Raw genomic sequence first — 22,808 nt, 5'->3', positions numbered from 1 at the left:
AACTGGGTGAATCTGGACCCTGGAAATAGTGTTTAGACTAATTACCACAACAACCCAAACACTTGGAATCCCCCATCTTGTGCCCAGTTATGTACAAGCTTCCTCCATAACTGCCTCCAATCTCGTATATTATGGATATCATTTTTTTTCCTGTCTTTAACTCAAACCCTTCAGGCTGCAGTGGAGTCTCTTCGATCTCTGGTCCATAAAGGCATAATGGAGACTCCTGATTCCTTGTTCTCCTGTGTCTGTGGGGAACAGCACTTGCCAGTTAACACACGGTCTTTGTGCTTCAGCGTCACCTAGAAGCTTACCTCAGGACCATGGCATTTGTAACTATATGCTCAACCTGTCGTCTTGAACTGTCACATGCATATCAGAGTTCGGGAAGTGGTGGACTTGGCGAGGGGGCTGTCGCTGAGGGCACCAGATGCGCCCATTGCTAAGAAGCTGTTGTTAATAGCAGCGGATTTCCATCAAAGTGTCTAAGATTTCTCAAAGACCTAGACAACTCCCTAAAGGTTTGTGTCACCAAAAGTAAAGCTTACAGGGTTGGGGAAATATCTCACTCAGTAGAATGCTTCCCACATAAGTAAGCATGAGCACCTAAGTTTTAATTTCCAGCACTCGTGTTAAATGAATAAACACACACAAACACCCACATAAATACAGCTAGGTATGGCCGTGAGTACTGGTACTCCCAGCCATGGAGGTGTGGATATACAGAGATCCTTGGAGCTCATGGGCCAGCCATCCTAGCCAATTGATGAGCGCCAGGTTTAGGGAGAGAACTTACCTAAAAAACAAAAACAAACAAAAACAAAACAACAACAACAAAAAAACCCAAAAAAACAAAACTGACTTAAAAGACACAAGTTATCAACAGTCTCTGAGCTCTACATGCATGGCACAGGCATGCACATGTGCATATGCACAAACACACGTAGACAACACACAAATACACAGAAGAAAGATCATAATTCCAGTATAAATTCAAGTGTCTCATTCTGTCCAGCGTCCTTTTCTCCCAGTGTTTGTTTGTTTGTTTGTTTTTAAGATAGGGGGCGGGGTGGAGGGCACACCCATTTTCAGAAGGTAGGAGTAATGACATTGACAAATATCATTGCCTCTGGGCTCAGTCTGTCTCCCCTGAATTATTGCTTGAGTTGACATTGGAATCTGAACAGTGAGAAGGCAAAAGGGCCTTGGTCCCCTGGGGAAGATGGTATAGGCTGAGGCAAGGAGGGTGGGACTTCTCTCCAGAGAAAGCAAGAGGAGCATGTAGAAGGAAGGAAGGACAGTCAAAACACCCACCGGTTCTCGAACCTTCCTTCTCTCAAACCCAAGCCACTAAATTACTGGATCTTGGGATATAGAAACTATAAGCTACTTGCCTGGTAGCCCAAGATGTTGTGTAATGATGTTTCCCAGAAAACAATTGCTCATAGTAAGAAGTTGCCTGGGAAGTTTCAAAATGACCCAGTTGTACATACCTCCTTGCTACAGCTTAACGCCACAGACTTTTTCAGCATCAAGAGGCCAAAATTGGTTCATTTCATGCTCCAACACTAACTGATACAAAGTTATCCATGCTTACTTATGCTTAGACATCTGGAAAAATTGTGCCTGCTACTTTCTGTCACTTTATCTGGTTTCCTCATGCTTAGATCAACTCAGCAATACTGACTGGGCACTTCCTAGCTGCAGAGTAAGCTGGCAGTCGAGGGGGCAAGTCCCTTCGGAAGGCAGCTGCTTGGTTTCCAGGCCTAGCAGACACTGTCCCCCTGGAACTTGGATTCATCTGAGCTCTTCCACCTGGGATCTGGGATTCAGCAGGGTTCTACTGACTACCTGCTCTCCTCAGGGGGGATTAGCAGCAGAGGAGAACAGCGGCTTGTAGGCTACAATGCAGCTTGTTCTACTAACAGAAGATGGGGTTAGTGAGACAGCTACCTAACAAGGGAGAGCCTGTGGTCCTGCTACACTTCATTGCTCTTCTGGTCCGATGTCTGGTGGGTCACATGATCTGAGAGGCCAGCTAGCATACCCTGAGCACCTGCTATGTACCAGGTACCACCCAGGTACTGGATATGGATTGTTTAGTCCTTGCGACTGGCTTGCACATGGGAGGTACCATGAGTGTCAATGGAAGCAGGTAAGATAACATCAAACCGGTGACATGAGAAAAATCAGGTGGCATATAGTCCAACAGGAAAAGTAGAAGCTTGACCATGGAAGAAAAATTGGCCACTGAGAGAAGATCGAAGGAAACAGTTATTCCACCGTGGGAACTCAAGCAAAGAAGTATTTAGCTTAGCGTTTCCATCTCCATGGCCCACTCCTTAAAATAGAGGGTTCTATGACCACAGATAATGTTTCTCCCTTTGACTTTTATAGTTCATATTCGTAGTTAAATATAGTAAGAAACAGTACTCTAAAAAGAAAAAAAAATTTCAAATTTAGTTAAAAAGTTAGTTTGTGTTGTTAAATCCAGTGCTCTATGTTTTTTTTTTTTTTTTTAATTCATCTGAAAATATCACCCAACTATTACTATGTACCATGCCTGATTCAGGTAGTAGACTCAGATAAAATCGTTTTCTTCACAAGAGCTTACATTCTAATTGGGTAGGCCATAAAATTTCCTCACCATTCAACTTGGTCCCAGGCAACACCTTGTAGTAAGTTCTGAAAGTAAACCTCCTCTTTTTTGTTTTTTCCTTTTTCCTTTTTTTTTAAACTTCAGGGAAGTTGCGTGTAGAAAGTAAAGATCATAAGATGGGAGGGTGCAATAATTATAGGCCAGTGGAATTTCAGCTATAGCCCATGGTGGGTGGACAAGTGCTGTGAGACTTCTGTAGCTTGCGTGACAGGAGATAAGACACATAAAAGGAAATAAGAATCCTAAAACAGTTTGATTGATTGTTTTACATTAGTCATCGGACCCAGTGATGTAAGATTTTTGGCCCCTTCCTTGGTATGCCTTACCTTCTCCTTTCTTTTAATTCACTTTTTCTAACATTCGGGTGTATATAAACAACACATATCAGAAATTAAAACAAAGCTCCGATTCCTTCCCATCAGATGTGTTGAGAATGGCTCCTTGGAAAGTTCTGGGGGCCAGGCTTAACTTTTGGGGTTAAGGCTGGTGTGGGAGGGGCTGTTCCTGGGAACGCTCCCTCACCTCCTGCTCCTTTAGCTCTGTTAGCGTGATTTTGAGTGCTATTTTAAGACTTTTTTTTTTTTTGAGCAGAAATGAAGATGTCATGAACTGTTAACAAGACTGCAAAACCAAATTCCATTTTGGCAGATAGTGAATAGGCCAATCTTTATAACAGTTTGACATGTCTTAAACAAAAGCACCTTTTCTACATTGGATAGAAAAATAAGAGAGAAGGAAAACCCTACACACAAGAAATAGAACTAGCTTCCTGTCAGAGAGATAATAGTATCTTAAATAACTTCTACATTGTTAGTCTTTTAAAGAAGCCCATGTTGGTGTTTCTGTTAACCCTTCTTTTACCTTCAAGTCCTTTGGTGCTTCATGCTCCCCCAGGGATAATCTGTTCAGGGGGACAAAATAGTGAAAAATAACATGTATTGAAATGCTTTTGTATGTGGCATGATCTGTTAATTTTTCTCTGAATGCCTTATATGGGTTGATTTTTTTCTCTATAAAATCTAACAACAACATTAAAAAACTCACTTTATCTGGGAATAAAAAAAATCTGGCCCAGGTGCACCTCAAATTAATCTTTAGGGTTTTGTATTTATTTACTCATTTGAGGTCAAAGTGACCGCTTACCTGGCATCCCATCCGGTCTCAAATAATGTGCTTTAATTTGCATCACTCTGAAGCCTTTGGGGAAAAAAATCTGCTATTCTTTCATTCTGCTTCCTCATTCTGGAAATCGTGCCCTGAAATAGGCCATAAAAACAGAATGCCAAATTGTGATGAAGACCCTGAACTCCAGTGTCACTCCCAGAAAGCCTGCTGACCCCATCTTCATCCAAGAAGCATGGCATCGCTAGGACATTTGGCCAGAGAGGAAGAACATTCTGGAAAGGCAAATCATCCTTTGCCTCTGTTTTTCCCTCTGGCTCTCACTTTATCACCAGCACATCCACCCAAAAAGCTGGATAGGCGGCCATTTTGTGCATCGGCACCCTGCGGTCCTAAGCACTGTCCTCTCATTTGGCTTTTAATTTGGCGAGGTGCTTTAAGGATCTGTAATTATACTGGAGCTAGAAGGGGCGGAGATGAAATATCCACCTGCCCTTTTGATCATCACTGGGATGTGTTCATGAGCAATGAGCACAGAGAGAAAGAGAGGAGAGTCAGGGTCCCATTGACACCACAACACTGTCCTTTACAGCTAGAATTGAGAGCACGTAGAACCCCACCAAGTACTCCCCAGTGACAACACTCTGTTTGAGGAATGAGAATAAAAGAATGCACTCATTTTAGTGACAACTCCACGCACAAGTCAGCCAAGAGCCCATAAATTCTGATTTTATGTTTATTGTTGTAGTAAAACGCTTGACATGTTCTGTGTGTGCTATTTCTTTTTTGTCAGAATAAATATGTTTTTAGGGGATCTAAGATGGTGTTGGTCAGTTTGTATTACCACATTGTTGTGGAATACCACACTGTAAGATGACAGAGACAATAGGCTGTATACTTTCTATGTGCAAGTATTCATTCGTATGTGACTAACTAGTTTTGATGCTATATTTCTAAGGTTTAAGAAGGCATCTTACCAGGGAAGGCGTATTCACTGAGAATTTAGATAAACTTTGGAAAATAGTAAGTGGAGACTGGGTGCACTAACCTACCGCCCCATGTGGGGCCATATTAGTGTGTAGATGTTATAACTTATCCCATCTTATTGCAGCTATTAACATAATAAGCGTCAGTCTGGATAATTTTCTTTCAGTTCTTTATTTCTGAGGTATATAAAATAGCATCTATTTGAAGCAAGGCAGCATACTTATTTTTAATTAAATAAGGATGGGTGTTTGATACCCTTCAGGGTCATTTGTATGGCTCCCGAGGTAAGAGTAGGCTTTTGTAAAATTGTTTGGCTCTAATTGACACAGTTAGTCACTGGGAACAGCCATCACCGTGGCTGTTACAGATCCAGCCAGGAGTGCTGAATTGTTCACATTCACCACGCACTTAGTATTAGAGAAACACAGTTTCCTTCTAATCAGGGGAAGCACAGCAAATAAAAAGGTGCCATTCCCAGCCCATCATTAGTAACACATGCAGAATTGGGATCAGGAAGGAGTGAGTTTGCTGAGAGCCAAGGCTGCTTACGGCTCTGGTTGGAAGATACACTGATGGTGAGGCTCTCTGCCCATGGGTTGGTGTAGAACCATTTGCTTGGGAGGTTCAACTAGACCGGTTGAAAAATTAGATCATGAAGGGTAGATAAATAAAACCATAAGAGGCGTAGGCAAGCTAGCCCAGCGGCTCACCCTCTTCTCTCACTGGGCGCTCCCTGTGTGTTTGATGAATAAGGACCTACAGTGTATCACCTGCTCCTCTTGCTAGGAGCTCTTCTGAGACAGCTGGCGTTTGAAGTGACAGCCAGGGGATAAATTGCTGCCTCAGGAAATGCTTTGCCGTTGACTGATTGCTGAATGGCTGGAAAATTAATTTTGGCACCTTTCCTTAAGTCATTTTGGTCCCATTCCTTCATTTTTCTGCTGGGAAACGTGTCCTCACATTACGGTTAAAAATACGTTGAGGATACAAATGTGGGGAAGAAGTTGCAGGCTGGGGCAGCTCTGCGGCACGTGACAGAAAGCAGGGTTTTGCTCTGACTCACAGCTCAGCTCAACATCGGTAGCTCTCCTTGCTGACTGCTCACACTAATTAGTTCATGTTTGAGCTCCCGAGTCCTTGATGAAGGGCTGGGTTGCTCTTCCCAGATGGGGCACTTGGATGTGACAAACCCTCTCTGTCCATAGACAACCCCTCTGGCCACCTATCATATTATCCCCGAGCAGGAAGTATTTGTGTGGGGTAGTTCAGAGCGTGAGCTTTTGATCCTGCCTGTGCCACCAATGGGCTTTGTGACTGACTTACAGTAAGTATGTCTCAGATGACAACAGCTTCCTCAACTCTCTCCAAAGTTCTTAATAATTCCCACCCCCCTTCTCTCTCTCTCTCTCTCTCTCTCTCTCTCTCTCTCTCACACACACACACACACACACACACACACACACACACACACACACACAGAGTTTTAAAATTCAGCTTATTTTATATTAACATCACCTCTTCTGTGGTAGTTTCATTGGCAAAGGGAAGAGGGATGTGAATAAACAAAACAAAACAAAACAAAACAAAAACACCAAGCGTGGTAGCGCACGCCTTTAATCCCAGCACTTGGTAGGCAGAGACAGGTGGATCGCTGTGAGTTCGAGGCCAGCCTTGTCTACAAAGCAAGTCTAGGACAGCCAAGGCTACACAGAGAAACCTTGTATGGAAAAAACAAAAAACAAAACAAAACAAAACAAAAACCCACAAACAACAACAACAAAAAACAAACAAGAAAGAGGGATGTGAATTTTGCCCTTGTTTGTGTACATGCTTGAAGGAAGCTGAGCCATGATAGAATGTCATGTTTCAAGCCCTGATACAGCTCAGGACGAGTGAAGTTCCATTTCCCTAGATTGGGATGTGGAAACAATGCCCCTAAAAGGGTAGGCCTTTGATTGCTGGTTCAAAGACTAGAGTCTGGGTTTGGGATGTAGCACAGTTGGCAGCATGCTTGCACACAGTGTTCCATCTCCAGCTCCCGCTACACTGGGTGCGGTGACACATTCCAATAATCCTAGCACTTGGGAGGTAGAAGCAGGAAGGTCAGAAGTTCGAATTCAAGGTCATCCTTGGTTTCAAAGAAAACTCAAGGTTGCCTGGGACATTATATGACCCTTTAAAAATGGTAAAAGGTGGAGTTTGAGTTTGATTTGGCGGGGGCTTAGTAACATGATGCTATGTCACTATCTAGCCAGAGGAGGCATCCTGGTAAAAGACAAGGCTGCATAGTTACTATGTGTTCTGTCTGAGTGAGCCCACATGGGCCGGCCAGTCACATGCAGAAGAGAGCCCATTAGAGCAGCAGGTAGCCTTCCTAAAATGCAGGTGGATACAGTGGTCACCTTGGCCTTTGCTAGCCCTTGGCTCCTGAGAGTGCCCTGTATAGAGCTCACCTGTTCCCTGCACAGAGGCCTGTGTGTCTCCTCTGGGTTGTAAGGCCCAAAGAGTCAAGAAGAGTCGAGAGAGAGATCCTGGTGTCAACAGAGCTAGTTCCCAACCCTGACTCCTATGATAGAATTCTCTTTCTTTAGCATAGTTTGACATCTTTTTGTTTAGGCATTAAAGAGTATTAGAATCAAGTATAATCATGAGTTGTCCTGATGAGGGCTTTAAATTTTTTCCATTGCAGTAAAATACATATGATATAAAAACTAGCCATTCTTAAGCATGTAGTTTCTTGGTATAAAGTACATTTGCAGTGCTATGTAACTGTCACCACCACTCATCTTCAGAATTCTTCTGAGCTTGCACAATTGATGCTTTGTACCATGAAAACAATGACTGCCCCCAACCACCGCAGTGACCACTGTACAGTCTATGTCTGTGGACTTCAGGAATAGATCTCAACGAACTGGATGCCCCTCTCTTAAATGATTTGCCTTTTATGATTGTGGACTTTTGTAGTTAGCATAATGTTGTCAGGGTTCATCCATACTGTTGCATTCCTTTCCTGAGCCTGCTGAACAATATGCCTTTGAGGGTCTGCACACCCTTCCATGGACACTTGGGTCCCTTCAAACTCTAAGTATTGCTGTTCTGATTCCCTTTGCAGTCAGGAGCTGGAGTGCTGGCTGTATGGCAATTCTATTCAAGAACTGCTCCACTGTTTCCCCTAGCAGCTACTGCAGTTTACAGCCCTACTAAGTACATGTCTCTTGAAATGATGCTAGTATAATTATATTAGCAGTGTGTGTGTGTGTGTGTGTGTGTGTGTGTGTGTGTGTGTGTGTGTAATACCTTAATTAGAAATCTTAAAAACATTGTAGGTTGTGCGTGTGCAGATAGCTCCAAAGACAAGAAGGCCTTAAAGAGTCAGAGCAATGAATTTTAAACTCCTTACCACTTGTACAGTTGACTTGATGCTACTATGTTCAGCCTTGTAGATACTATCCAAGAATTTACATATGGATGTGGAAGAAGGATTTTGTTTTATAGAATATTTTGAACATGTTTTTCTAGTTGTTTGACTTTCAGTTCACAAATACTGCAGATTAGCCACAGAAGCATAATTTTGGGAAAAGGGGTGTGGGAAAAATCAATGGAAGCCAGATGTATTTAACTGGATAGTTAGTTATATCCTAGCTACACATGAGGAAAAATGTGGGAAAACAAACACCAGCTTAAAATCAGATTTAATCAGCCTCTGAAATAAGTCCCACAATATAGAACACATTCACTAAATATTTACTGAGTGGATGAATCAATGAAATATTTCTGCTAAGTTTAACAAAAGCATGAACAATATTGTTATTCGATAAAGAATCTGTTTCTACTTACTTAACAAATTTATTGATTAGCCTACAATAAAAATTCTTCTAAAATGTTAATTTGTTATACGCAGAGGCATGAAAATAATGACCTTAATTAAGTGATCAATATGAAATCTATATTAATTGAAGAATACCAGTAACATTAAGATAAGGCTTATATTGTCAGTATTTTTGAAAATTACTTGTAATATTTAAGTTAGAAAAAAAAGGCTGACACATTATTAAAGAACTGTACAGGCTCAAGCCAGACAAAATCCCAGCATGGAGATAGGAGGTGAGCATGGAATTCCATGCCTAGCGTAGGAGCTACTGACAACTGATAGCTGCCAGGAGAGGGAGCATCAGTTTTCATTAAGGGTGTAACTCCTGGCTGGTCAACTGTACTCCAGCAGACGAACACACATCCAAGAGTATATGGGCAGCAAAAGCTGGACTTGATGAGTTAATAAAAAAAAGAAGACACAAAGCTGGGTAGGTAGAAGTCAGGAAAGGATCTCATTAAGACCTGTAGGGTGGGTTTAATTATTCTAAAAATACATTGTATGAAAATTTCAAAGAACTGGTACAAAGTTTTTTTTTTTTTTTAACTGCTTTAATTAAAGTGTCTGCAAGCCCCTCTGGGCCCTTGTTAGTTGGCTTTGTTATTCTTCTAGTGGAGCTCCTGTCACCTCCAGGTCTTTTTATCCTTCCCCTGCCCAACTTTTCTACAAGACTCCCGACGCCTTGCCCAATATTTGCCTGTGAGTCTCCATAACTGTTTCAGTCCACTGCTGGTTGGAACCGCTAAGAGGACAGCTAGGCCAGGCTCCTGTCTGCAAGCATAGCATAATATTGTTAATAGTGTCAGGGACTTGCTCTCTCCCATGGGGTGGGTCTCAGGTTGGGCCAGGCATTAAATGGATATTATTACCTCTATGTCTGTTCTAGCTTTATCCCTGCACATCTAGTAAGAGCATCAGGGGCTGTCTCTGAAATGGACTCTGCTGCCTGCTCTTGATCACTGCCTCACGGCAAGGCTGCCTTGCCAGGCCACAGGGGAAGAGGACAGGCTCAGTCTTGATGCCCCTTGATGAGCTGGGGTGGGTGGGCAGAGGGGGCACCCCTTTTGTGAGGAATAAGGGAGGGAGGATGGGGGAAGAGGGAGGGAAGATGTTACCAGGAGAAGGGAGGGGACCACAGTCAGGATATAATGTGAATAAATGAATAAATTAATTAATTTTAAAAGTTCCTTTTTTTTTTTTTTTAAAGTAGAACTCTGATCCTTTAGGTAAACTCTTTTCCCACAAAGCTCAGTATAGCTAACATGTGACATATAGACTTCATTTTGGGTTTTGCCAGGACATAAGCCCACAATTGAAGCCTCTGGTCTTTTCTGGGCTTCCCATGGCTTCCTCGCATCCCAGTGGCACAGTTCTCTCATTTATCTGACTGATCAGCCATGGAAGAGCAGTACAACAAATGGTAAAGAGCTACTTCTGTGGACAAAACAGCTTGCTGTTGTCTTCCTGTTACCTAAGCCATCACAGGAAGTGAAGCCTTGAAAGCGACAGGTTGGAGCCAGCCAAGGAGTCCACTGAGATGCCTCCCAGAGTGGTCCAGGCTTCTTGTTTAGTTTACTGGTTTCCAAAGATTGACTCCAATGAAGTGACTGTGCTTGGAGACAGTTTTTGGGAAACCCAGCCAGACCTTATTGTTTAGAAAAACTAAACACATGCTTTTTAGTTAAGTTTTGGGCATAACCCCTTTGAAATTTTGCTTACTTTGAAACTCTGAAATATATACTTTTTTATTGTGATATTCTAAGTAGGGTGAGAAAAAAATCTCTTTTTTTTTCCTGAAGTAGAAACTTGTAGATAAATTATAACACATATGTTTATGTATGTGTGTGTGTGCTTGGGTAAAAGTCTTCAGAGAATACATAATATATTTTAAAAACTAATATTCTACTACTCAGAAATAATTGCTACTATTCTGCTATAAATATTTCTAGACATTTTCATATGTCCCTATAAATATAAAGCCAGAGAGAACTTTTAAAAATAAAATTTCAGGCTCGGGCAGACAACTGCATAGTTAAGAGCACTTGCTGCCCCTCCAGAGGATTTGAGTTCAGTTCCCAGTACCCACGCTGGGTGGCTCACAACCACAGGTAACTCCAGCAGATCTGATCCCTTCTTCTGGCTTTCACTGGTACCCATGTACCTGTGCCATTCACTTATACCCATGTATACATAAAGAAGAAAACAAACATTTATTGCAGTTCCTATTTGATATTAAAATTTCATGTGACCTGTGTTATTTGTAATGTTTCATGAATAGAAAAGGTATGTTTGTGTGTTTATATTGTAACACATGTTTTAAGAGTGGCACAAACCCACAGCGCTAGCTTTATCATACCTGTTTAAATGTTTGTTTCTTTGCTGTAGATACTTGAAACAGGAGACCTGCTTAAAGGAGTACATGGTTTCATGAATTTTGAAAATACCTGCAAATTTGCTCTCCAGAAATTGTTGTCAGTTGACAACTTGTCCATCATTATTGAGAGGGGTCCCGTGTCCCCATAGCCTTAGAGCCGGGCGTGGTGGCGCACACCTTTAATCCCAGCACTCAGGAGGCAGAGGCAGGCGGATCGCTGTGAGTTCGAGGCCAGCCTGGTCTACAAAGTGGGTCCAGGATGGCCAAGGCTACACAGAGAAACCCTGTCTCGAAAAAAAAAAAAAAAAAAAAAAAAAAAAAAAAAAAAAAAAAAAAAAAAAAAAAAAAGAAAGAAAGAAACCATGCAGGGCAGAGCAGAGCAAGGGGCTAGAGACCTGTCTCAGTCACTGCATCTGCTTCACAATCATGAGGAGCAGAGTTTGAGTCTAGGACTCGTATAACCAGATGCGTAGTCTGTAGTTGCCTGTAACTCCAGCACCACAGTATCCAGCACCCTCTTCTGGCATCCACGCCCACATACACACATGTCTATTCCCTCACATAGGCACAGACAGAAAGACACACACACACACACACACACACACATGCACGTACACATGCGCGCGCGCGCGCACACACACACACACACACACACACACACACACACACACACACACACACAATTAAATATTGTTTTAAAAGCGAGTCAGTGCTTTGAAGGAAATCTACCTGAGTTCAGTACCTTTGTGGTCAGTGGAAGCTTCAGGTGGGTGCTATCGCTCTGCTTCTAGCCACTGAGGTTATCCACCAGGAAGGCCAATGTGTCACTATTGTACTTACTTGTTTAATGGTCTCTGCCATTTTGCGGCTATCCTTTAAACTCTCTTCCTGTGCATTTTTCTCTTAGATTGAGGAAGACACATGGCAGAAGTACTACTTGGAAGGAGTCTCCAATGAAATGTACACAGAGTATCTCTCCAGTGCCTTCGTGGGTCTGTCCTTCCCTACTGTTTGTGAGTAAGTGACTGCTCACTGGATGGTCTGTGCATCTCGGGGATGGTTAAATGGGTCAGCAAGGGCAGCCTCCCGGCTCTGTGCACACTGCTTGGGACGCTTGGCACTCATTTCTGGGCTCCTGTGGGCTCAGTCCTGAACGTGTGTGGACAGTAAAGCATGGAGTGACAAGCAGAAGCCTTTGTGTTTACCCTTTAGGTTTCAAAACTCTTGAGATTGGATCCCTGGTTTGTACAAACTTACAATTTTTGCGGTTTGCCTGCACATATTAAGTAGCACCGCTGTGAGGTAGAAGCCTTTGAAAGGTGATGTGAACTCATGTAGCCCTGGTTTTATTTTGTTTCATTTCATTTATTTGTTCATATCTATCTATCTATCTATCTATCTATCTATCTATCTATCTATCTATCATCTCTGTCTATTATCTATGGTGGTAGGGATCGAACCCAGGGCCTCACCCTCAGACCCTATCTATCTTCAATAGAGAAAAATCAAACCTTAGCAGTTCCAGGGTAAAGGATTAATCTGCCTTCTAACAAAGACATTCAAAGTGCTTTTGCTACTAACTGAGGAATTATGCTGTCAAACGCACAGAAGGAGGCCTTGAAGAGGTCTTTTTGAGCACCGAAACATCTGTAATACTAAAATAATAACAACCGGAACTGGTTCCAAGGGCACTTGCAGCAGGCCATACCCTGTGCCCTCTGAAAAAACAGGTGTCCTGGCCTTGAGAATTTCAGGCGTCCACCTTGAGGCATGATGGTACCCCCAGATTCACCATTTATCGCCTTTAGATTGAAGTACAATCAAACATGGGGCATGTTCCCTGTGAGAACACAAACTCTGGAAGTGAAGACCCTCAAAGCTGGACCCACTGATACCTGTCACCTTAGCAAAAAAAAAAAAAAAACCAATGTTCTCACTGACAAAGGGGATCTGAGCTGAGGGAGAAGACCCACATCTTTGAGCTGTCTACTGCCCAGCAAAGCCTACCATCCAGAATTCTAGAGTGCAAAGTCTAATGGTGCTAAATCAAAGCTGAGAGCCCTTCATAATAAAGGGGGAGGGGCTTTTGGACTTCTGTTTTGTGTGTAGAAAGGGAAGGATGGAGATTCCTGTCAGGGACACAGCAGGTGTTCTCTGCCAGTCCCTGAACCCAAACCCCCAAGCACTCCAAAATGGTTTGGTTGTTTATAGAAATTTCTCACCCTGTCTCTAAGCGATAGTTTCGATGCTAAATGGACTGGAAAAGCGAATAGGTAATTGATTCGGAAGGGGCCTTTTCTGGAACTGGAAGCCGTATTGTAACTCCTGTGAGCTCCTGTCCCTGGGAGTGATTCCTCCTCCTGCTATAGATGAAGTTAGCCTTTTCAGGATGCTGGGAGGGCATCGTCTTTTGTAGCTCAGCCTGCTTCCGTGGGAGGTCCAGATAAGTAAGAACTCCCAGTGAAAACAGGAGAAGCTGGCTCCTTAGGAATGCTCTTGAAGCCCTCTCTGGTCAGCCAATACAGGGGTGGTCTGAACATCAAGGCTGAGGTGGCAGCACCCAGAGTGGGGCCGGTGCTGTTAGGGATGCTAGCTAGGAAAGCCAACACTCTCTTCCTTGGCTTAATTGTTTCTGGTTTAACTAGTGATGTGCCTGACAGGACCTCTTCCAGGGAAACACTCTGTCACCTCTAGCATTTATTTCCACCCTTCTCTTCCTTTGCCCCTGGAAAAAGAGTCAGTTCTTTTTAAGACCAAGGGCAAGGACTGCCCCCCCACCCCATTGAAGCTGTAACTGGGGACAGCCACCGTCTGCACTGGACCCATGTATTTGGCACTGTTTCATTTGTTCAAGGCTAGTCGCCTGTATTTCTGAAACACAGTGTTTCACAAAATCAACACAAGAAAACCTGAATCTCTAGGCTCTCTTTAAAATCAGGGCTGACCACACAGGGCCTGTGTTTCTGCCAGACACTAACTGGCTCCCATTGTTTAACGAAGGAGCTATATATGCTTTCTCCTAAGCCAGAACGGAGTGACATCAACGACCCAGGTCAACTCTGCATCCTTCCAGCCAGGTGAAACGCCATTAGCCTTCTGTGCCAGCATTGGAGTCTGGCATGCAGCAGCTGTGTATCCCAGTTACAGCCTCTAGGGGGAGCAGTTCTCACCCTTAGTCTTCAGAAGAGTTGACTTTTTCCAGGGGCAGAGGAAGAGGAGAAAACTAGGAATGCGCAAAGCATTCTTGGGGCACTCTTGTCAGGCACAACACCAGTGAAATATGAATGATTTCCCTTGATTGATTTTCGTCTTTAGAGCATGTTCTAATGAGGGCAAAAACACCTCTTAGACCTACCTAGTTGTCAGAGAATTTAGTATTTGTTCAGTAATGCGTCTGAATGGAAAAAAAAAAAAAAAGAAGAAGAAGAAGAAGAAGCAACTTCTGATGTGAGTGAGAATGTGTTCAGCCTGATGTGATTATTCCTTTAATGCAGCAATTCGGCAGAGGTGGAACTAATCAATAAAGAAAGGACATTTAATGAGATTTAGGAACAACCCAAAACATTGAAGCTCTCTTCAAGCATTTGATTATCTTGAGGCTTAATTATCTGTGTTTTCTACTTTAAATTAAAGAAAAGCCATAACTCAAAGTTACCAGCAGTTTAATGATAACACTCTTCAATTCAGGTTAATTAAAGCGCAACCGTAATTAGAGTGTAGTGTTGTACATCACCAGGCTGCCGCGTAAGTATTTTCATTACTGTAAGAATTGGCTATTCAGTTTCAAGATGACATAAAGGACGCCCAAATATATTTTAAGCCAGTTTGTGGAGACGGAAAAGAATTGGGGAACATTCTGTGTATAATAAAGCACAGATAAAATATATAGATTTTTTTCAGAGTTGTTTCCATAATTATGTAACCACACTAAAACAATATGCAACCTATGACATTGCAAAGAATGGAAAGAAATAAATTTGCTCTTCCCCTAGGCTGGCAGCATGCCACCCAGCAGGTGGGAGCGGTGCTCCAGAGAACCTGGAGTTTTCTCAGAAGCGAGGCAGAGTAGTCCTATGAAGGGAGAAGGTGGCAGGTGCACAGGTGAAATTGAAGGTCATCTCTGAAGAAAACAAAAAGGGCTGGGGGAGTGCGGAGAAGCGGAGGCCCCTAAAGCAAGTCCCGCAGCATTTCTAGCTGAGGGGTTTTGAGTATGCAGGGTTAAGATCCCAGCCGTGGTGGCAGCTCTTTGATTCCTATCCTATGTGTGACCAAAAAGTGGGGCATTGTTCACAAGCCAGATGCTAAATAAGACAAAATACATGATTATACCTGACCCTCCACCTGCATTGTCTCTCAGATACCCCAAAACGACGAGTGATGTGTATATTGACAAGGCAAGGGGTATCAGAATAATATAAACATCACATTCTGAACACAAGGTCCCCGACCCCTGTAGCATGGAATTTTGAGACCCAGATGGCCTGGGGCACTTTTTCAAAACAATTTAGAAAACAAAGGACAAAACCAAGGTTCTAACGGTCCTTTTGGTTTTGTGCAACTGAGAGCAGCTTTGAGTGGGTGACAGTTGAAGGCTGGCTCACTAATGCTTTTCTGGGGAACTTATCAAACGATATCCATGCTTCCTCTCTGGATGTTAAAATCTGGAGTAAGACTTTAAAATGTGCATTAGGTTTTCATTTCCTTTTTTTTTTTTTTTTTTTTTTTTTTTAAATGAGCAAGGGAAGTGAGGACATGAAACTGCCCTGTCCTTCTAGCGCCCCACCCCACACTCTGGACCGACAGCCTCTGTATCCTGCTTTAGCCCCGTCACTCAGGCAAATCACAGACTCACAGGTGGGCTCACATTTTTGCACACTTGTGTTAAGATCTGGGCCTTTGGCAGCCATGGAGATGGCTCAGCAGCGGGGCTGAGGGTGCTTGCTGCACTTGTAGATGACCAGAGTTTAGTTCTCAGCACCCACTCACAACCACCTGTTAGTTCAGCTTAGGGAGTCTAATGGTCTTTTCTTCCTTGATAGGTACCCACACATTTACATAAATTAAAAAAAGAGAGCAGGGCTTTTACATCAACTTCCTTTTTAGCAGGACCACCTGTTTCCTTCCCTTCTCGTCCACCCCCCTCCCTCTCTCAGCGTGTGCCTGTAAAAGTGCAGGTGGCCAATGACAAGCCTCCTGCAAGGCAGCGTTTTGAAGGCACATTTGCCCTTAAAGGATCTTATCCTTGAGCAGCTCACACAGGACGGTGCAATGGAGGCACAAGAGACTGAGATCAGGCCCCTGGTCAACCACCTGCTGGGTTAAGATCCTTCATATCTGTTTACTTTTCCTGCAATAACACCAGGTGTCTGTCCTCAAACTCGCTGCACGCTATGAGGCTCCTCATCCCTCGATATCTTCCCTCTCTCTTGTGTCTGTTTTCCCTCCACCCCACTCCCATCAGATATAAGCATAAATGGAGGGAGGGATAGAGACCATGGCAGTTCCAGATTCTCTTACTTTTATTGTTTAGTAACTTCTGCTGTCCATAGGGCAAAAATGCGATGAGTTGGGATTTTTTGTTTTACCATTGTGCCAACTTTGTTGCCTTAGATTTGATTAACTATTAAACATGGAAACTTAATGACAGTTTATTTGAATATCAAGTAAGGAATTTGTTTTCCCTTCAGTGCTGTCTTCAGAGTTTGAGATTGGGCCGAGGGAGCTCATGTCCGTTCTTAGGGAGCTACAACACCCTTACACATGTGGTAAACGCATGCAACTGGATTGGAGGAGTTAGAGCTCTTGGGAAAGCTTCCTGTCGCTGGGTTCCTGGAGGAGATGCCTTTTTATATGAGCTGACCTAAGGAACTTGGGATCTAATGACGGGAAAGGGGAATGTCCCCAAGGGAATAGAGGAGCTGCATCACACAGTAGTACCACAGGGGGATTTCTCAACATGGATGCTCCTTTGAGGTTTTCTAATGAATCCCTGTAGATTGGGGAAAGAGGCACATCAGCCACAGTTTGACACGTGATGCTTTGCGGGGGGCGGGGGGGGGGTGGTAGGGGCGCCAATAATGACAGTAGCTTTATTGTGAGAGCTAACAAAGGTGAGGATGCCCAGGTATGTGGGGGTGGGAGAAGAGGATGGGTAGAACGACCTAGAAGAAAGCAGGTTCAGCAATCGGGTTGGCAAGAACACAGAGTTCCAGGTCCCAAGTCTCACAGCGAGCCAGCCTATTAGCCAGCCATTCATCACTCGCAAAATATAAAAGCTTAATTGTATGAAGTTTTACAGCCCAGGGGGGATTAGGACAAGCGGTGTGTGTAAAATACGATGCGTCTCTCCGTCTCACTGCAGCTGATGGAGCAGTTAGGATTCAGCTTTGATGCTGAGCATTTAGTGTGCGCGTAACTTGCCGGGGGGGAGGGTGTTGCAGGGGGTTGTGCTGAAGGGCAGTTCAGTCCCCAAGCCCAGCTTCGAAGTGTGGATGCTACTATACTGTCTTCAGGCACCAAAGAAGACTGCAGAGGGAGATTCTCCATTTTCTCATGTGTCCACCTGCTTTCCATATGCCTGGAATTCAGAAAAACTGGACTTTTTGCCTGTGTCATCTTGCATGGACAGATCTTTCAAAAGAAGCCTCATGAGGAAAGTTAAAAGTGGTACAAAGAAGGCTCTCCTGCCCAGTGCCAACCTTAGCTCTGTCATCCTACTGATTGTCTTAGAAAGACCTTCCAGTCTCAACGTGAGGCAGAAAACAGCCAGACAAGTGTCATTGTTCAGTGGTAAACTCATGTAGACTCATGTGCCAACAGAACTTATATAAAAACTTAACTCTCATCTTAAATACACACACACACACACACACACATACACACACACACACATACACACACACATACACACACACACATACACACACATACACACACACACATACACACACACACATACACACACACACACACACACACACACACATACACACACACATACACACACATACACACACACACACACACACATACACACACACATACACACATACACACACATACACACACACACACACACACATACACACACACACACACACACACACACACACACACACTCACGCTCCTGTCGGAGATGGTGCTACCTAGTCGCTTATGTTGGGAGTTTTGTAAACACGGATGAATATATATCAACACAGATGTGACTGTTACATTGGTAACTACTTGAAATACAGGAACTGAGAAAGTGGCAGGTAGTCCTTTCTGTGCTATCAGATAAAGCACCAGCAAGAAACCCCACTGAAATCTTCACGCAAAGTTGTAGAGGCTGACACAGGTTCAGAATTCTGGACGGGGACATCAAGCAAAGAATGTAGCCAGAACTGGGCCCCGTGGCTGCTAGGATCTCATCTGGTAGCTGAGTGTATGTTCTAGGGAAAGAAGGGCAGTAAAACTTCCCCTATGGGGCATTTGTTAGCACTTTGGGAAAATGCTAGGTGACCACATTCAAAGGATTAAATTACTTTGAAGTTTAAATGTGTTAAGTCTGCTAGGGAAGAAAGACACTGTGCATGCATGCATACGTGTGTGCGCCTGTGTGGTAGGCATGTGTGGATGTACCTTCCTGTATTAGAGTGTACGTGTATTCTGAAACCTTTCCCATCCACCCTTAACAAAGCTACAAAGAAATAGAGTCTGACATCATCTCCATTGGTGGCCCAAATCACCTGGCACTTTCCTGATGCTCGGTATTGGAAGTCTTGATATTTAAAATATCTTTTCCAATTCAAGTTGAATGTGGTTAATTCCCTCTCTAGCCCTTCATTGCCAAAGCCCTTATCTCTCAGCACATGGTGTTTGCATCGCTTCTACTATGTGTATGGGAGTTATTCTAAAGTTCCTTGGCCTCTGGGTAGCTGGAGGGGAGCTGGTACTTTTAGGTGGAGCTGGGTTTAGAAGGCCGCATGTGGTCAGACAGTTTAGACGCTGTTGTTTCTGTTGTCTGCCACTTTCCTGGTGGCAGACTCCTTTGTGCTAAGCTCCATCCTTATATCCACGCTGTAAGCATACTGGAAGGCGCAAGCCCTATGACAGCTTTCTATGCTTAATTCACACCAGCAAGTAATCTTTCCAGTCAAGGGGACTGATTTAATGGCGGGCACAATTTATTTCTCTCTGGGTACTTAGAGACAGCTGGACTCTAATTCTTAAGAGCCTTTGTTCAAGAACATCTGGGTTGAAAATACTATAGTTAACAGATGATGCTGGCAATAAAAGAGAGGGGGCTTTGTATAATGGCATTGTCAAATTTCGTAGACCTCTACTTAATAATTATCAGGAAAGCAATCTAACTTGTTATTACAACAGTTTTATTGCACATTTCTGGTTTAAGACCTTTTTGTGACAAGTGGCATTTTTTCCCCTCTTGGAGGAAAAAGAGTCGTTTTTATTCTCCTGTAATTTTTGCAACCAGTGACAACTTCCAACATTGGACGTACTGGGAAATTTCTTTTCAGAAACCAAGAATTAAACTCTCCCTAACTTATGGCTGGGTTTATCTTATTTATTACACTGTGAAGGCTTTCTGGCCTTTTTTTTTTCTTTCATCCTCTTTCCTTAACCCAAACTGTGCTTCCTGATTCTACACCAGTCCTATGCACATGAAAATGCCACAGGCTGAGTAAAGCCAGAGGAACGAAGATCATGTTTACAAAGCCAGTGTCCCATTCTGCTTTACCAAAAGCAAATGGCGTGAGTTAGTATTCAACCAAAGGACATCAATTCCAGGTGGTCTGCAGACATATCCTGAGGCACGCATGCTCCTGTAACACAGGCTCTGGAAGAGGCCAGGAATAAATGGCTCTCCATATTTTGAAACTGGACAAGCACTTTGGGCTAATGGTTGGAAAGCAAACGGTAGACACCCAGAGCTTATCACGATTATTACTGTTTCCATTTGTACCTTTCTCAGTCTGTTGGCATTTGACAAGCAAGATGAGATTTCAGGATTCTGCACTCCGGTCCCCTGTTCTGTTAAGTTCTCTATTCTGTTTCTTCTCCATTGTCCTGACCTCTCCTGTGCATCTCCTTCATTTCTTCATCCAGTTGGCTTATTCAGTCTTTGTCAAAATCTGGTTCTTGGGGCTGGAGAGATGGCTCAGTGGTTAAAGGCACTGACTGCTCTTCCAGAGGACCCAGGTTCAAATCCCAGCACCCACATGGCTGCTCACAACTGTCTGTAACTCCAAGACCTGACACTCTCACATAGACATGCATGCAGGCAAAACACCAATGTAATAAAATAAATATTTTAAAAAGGTGTTCTTTACACTTGCAGAATGCCAGGGAGGCAAAGCATGTGCCCTGTATACCAGAGAAGTTTAGCACATGGTAGGGGCTAGTGATCACATGATTGCCACCACAGCTCCCCCTTTTGCTTGTGTGGGCTTTGTCTCCACCACCACCCCTGAACCTCCCATCAAACTCCACACCTGTTATATACTTAAGCCAAAGGATTATAGCACTGGCTAAGTCTCTGTGGCGAGATCTAACAAAAAGAGTGCAAGGAGAACACTCAAAGAGTCATCCTTCTCTCTCCAGTTTAATTGATGGTTTATTTGTCAGTGTAGTTTATAAATATTGAAGGGATACCTGTTTGAGCAATATCTAAAATACAGATGCATATAAAGAGTCAGACAGTTATGAAGAAGGAGAAGAAGGAGGTCTGAGAGGGAGGAAGAGGTGAGCACTGTGGGACACTGGAGAGAGTGTACCCCCTTTTAACTAGATGAGCTATGGCTTCAGTGTGACCATAATTTGACGTGCCAAGGAAAACTGAAAACCTAGTTTTGTTTTATTTATGAAATTATATGTTGGTGTCTATTCCCAGTATTTGAAGGGATACTGTGTTGGTCAAACAGTGTGGACCACTTGCATGTTGGGGTTCAGTTGGCTTCCTATGTTCATATGAGGGGCATCGACACCACATACCACATGGATTCCGAATCTCCTCTTTTTTTTTTTTAAACGCAAAAGCCATTTGATTTTGAGCTGGTAGATTTGTCCTTCTTGGACTTCAGATTATATTCTATATAAGAAGACAATGGGGGGCTGGAGAGGTAGCTGGTCTTCTAGAGGACCTGGGTTCGAATCCCAGTACCCACATTGCAACTCAGTGCACAAGATTACCTGGATCAGATAGACTTTTCTGCATGACGAAGATCCTTGCCTCTTAAATTCAGCTGGTAAATGGTAATGTGATGAGAAGGAATGAATAAAGTTGCCCTTACTACTTTTGATCTTAGCTGAAGTGCTGTGAGGTGAGTGAATGCCCAGTTACTAGGAACCTTCTTTCCTTCCCACCACTAGGGTTATACTAGCAATTAAGATCTTTGATCCCACTATGAGAATGACAGCTCTCCACAGGACGCAAACAAATTAATTTCTCACGGTCCCTGCTGAGATCAGTTTACTTGTGTTTGTTTGTTTTGTTTTTTTGGTTTTTTGGATTTTTTTTTTTTTTTTTTTTTTTTTTTTTTTGGCTACTGTTTACATTCAGTAGTGTGTGCTAAATCCAGTAATTTGCTTCAACAAATAAGACACAAGTTATGTGATTTTTTAAAAAACAATTTAAACCTCATAAAGAGCAGCCACACAAGGGGTTAATAGGGTGCTATGGAATATGCACCAAGGAAAACATTTATTTCCCTGCTGTAGTTGGTGATGACTTGGGTTGTTGTTTCAGAATTCATCTGCACAGCCATCTCAAAGTCCAGGTTGTTAGACTGCTGCTAGGAATCACAAAGCCTTCAAATCATAGCGTGAGCCCAGACACATGTATGAAAGTGTTCCTCTGAAGTATGGCTATCTGTCAAAGGCAATACTGAGGAACTCGGACCTTCCATTCAAGAAAAAGCAGTTGATCTTCCAGCACCTTTCTTGCAAGCGACACCTCTCTACACCTAACCTGTTGTATTAAGTCCTTTTTTCATGTAAAACTAGCTACAGGAGATGAGGAGGTGCTTTGGAAAAATGCACACCGTGCAAGCATGAAGACCTGAGTTGAATCCCCAGCCACCATGTAAAAGTCCAGGCTGAGTCCTGTGCATTTGTCATCCTAGGGCTGGGGATCCCTGAAGCTCACCAGCCAGATGGCTGGTCTCTGTCTCCCAGTGAGAGACCGTGTCTCATAAAACTGTGTCTGAGGAGCAATACTCAAGTAAACCTTTAGCTTCCCCAATGGTGCTCATGCACCCACTCACACACGTGTCCACACACAAAGTCAAATCAACACCGTGTCACCCATTCACTTAGAATAAGCAGCATGTGCTTGTTGGGGCCAGCAGAGTCCTCATGACCTTTGACCCACCTTGCTCTCTGACCCACTCATGACTTGCCTTGCCTTGTTCCTTCGATGGCACCTTTGCAGGGTCTGACTCTGGTTCTCAAACATTTAGAGCTTTTTCCTGCCTCGGAACGTTTGCTCTTGCCTCCATCCTCCAGAAACCACTTTTTCTACCATTCCTTCGCATTCCCATCTCCTCGTCTCCAGGTCTCTGCATCCTCGGGGTGCTCCTCCTGGACCATCGCAAATCGACATGCCCGTTTTCCAGTTACTCTTTTTCCCCCTCACAAGTTGTTTTATTTCTATAGAGGATTCATTGGGACCTAGGAATTTATTACTGTTTCACTTATATATTGGCTTATGATGGTTCTTTCCCAGTGAACACGCCCTTCAGTGGAGGACAAGTGTCTCCCTCCAGGTGTCAACCAGAGGCCTAATGCTTAACCACGGC

The 22,808-nt window shown here is 43.4% G+C and overlaps 1 protein-coding gene across 13 annotated transcripts in view; it reads left to right on the top strand.

The window, feature by feature from the left end:
* The window catches only part of Kcnma1 (potassium calcium-activated channel subfamily M alpha 1), a 699,737-nt gene that overhangs the window by 526,326 nt on the left and 150,603 nt on the right, over nucleotides 1–22,808 (top strand). For all 13 annotated transcript variants that reach the window (XM_051142911.1, XM_051142912.1, XM_051142922.1 and 10 more), the window contains exon 15: nucleotides 11,921–12,030. In XM_051142911.1, coding sequence (XP_050998868.1) covers nucleotides 11,921–12,030 — 110 coding nt within the window. The remainder of the gene's footprint in view (nucleotides 1–11,920; nucleotides 12,031–22,808) is intronic.

Source organism: Acomys russatus, chromosome 3 (genome assembly GCF_903995435.1).
Source record: "Acomys russatus chromosome 3, mAcoRus1.1, whole genome shotgun sequence".
In the NCBI taxonomy this organism is placed as follows: Eukaryota; Metazoa; Chordata; class Mammalia; order Rodentia; family Muridae; genus Acomys; species Acomys russatus.
This window is presented reverse-complemented; position numbering and strand designations above follow the sequence as displayed.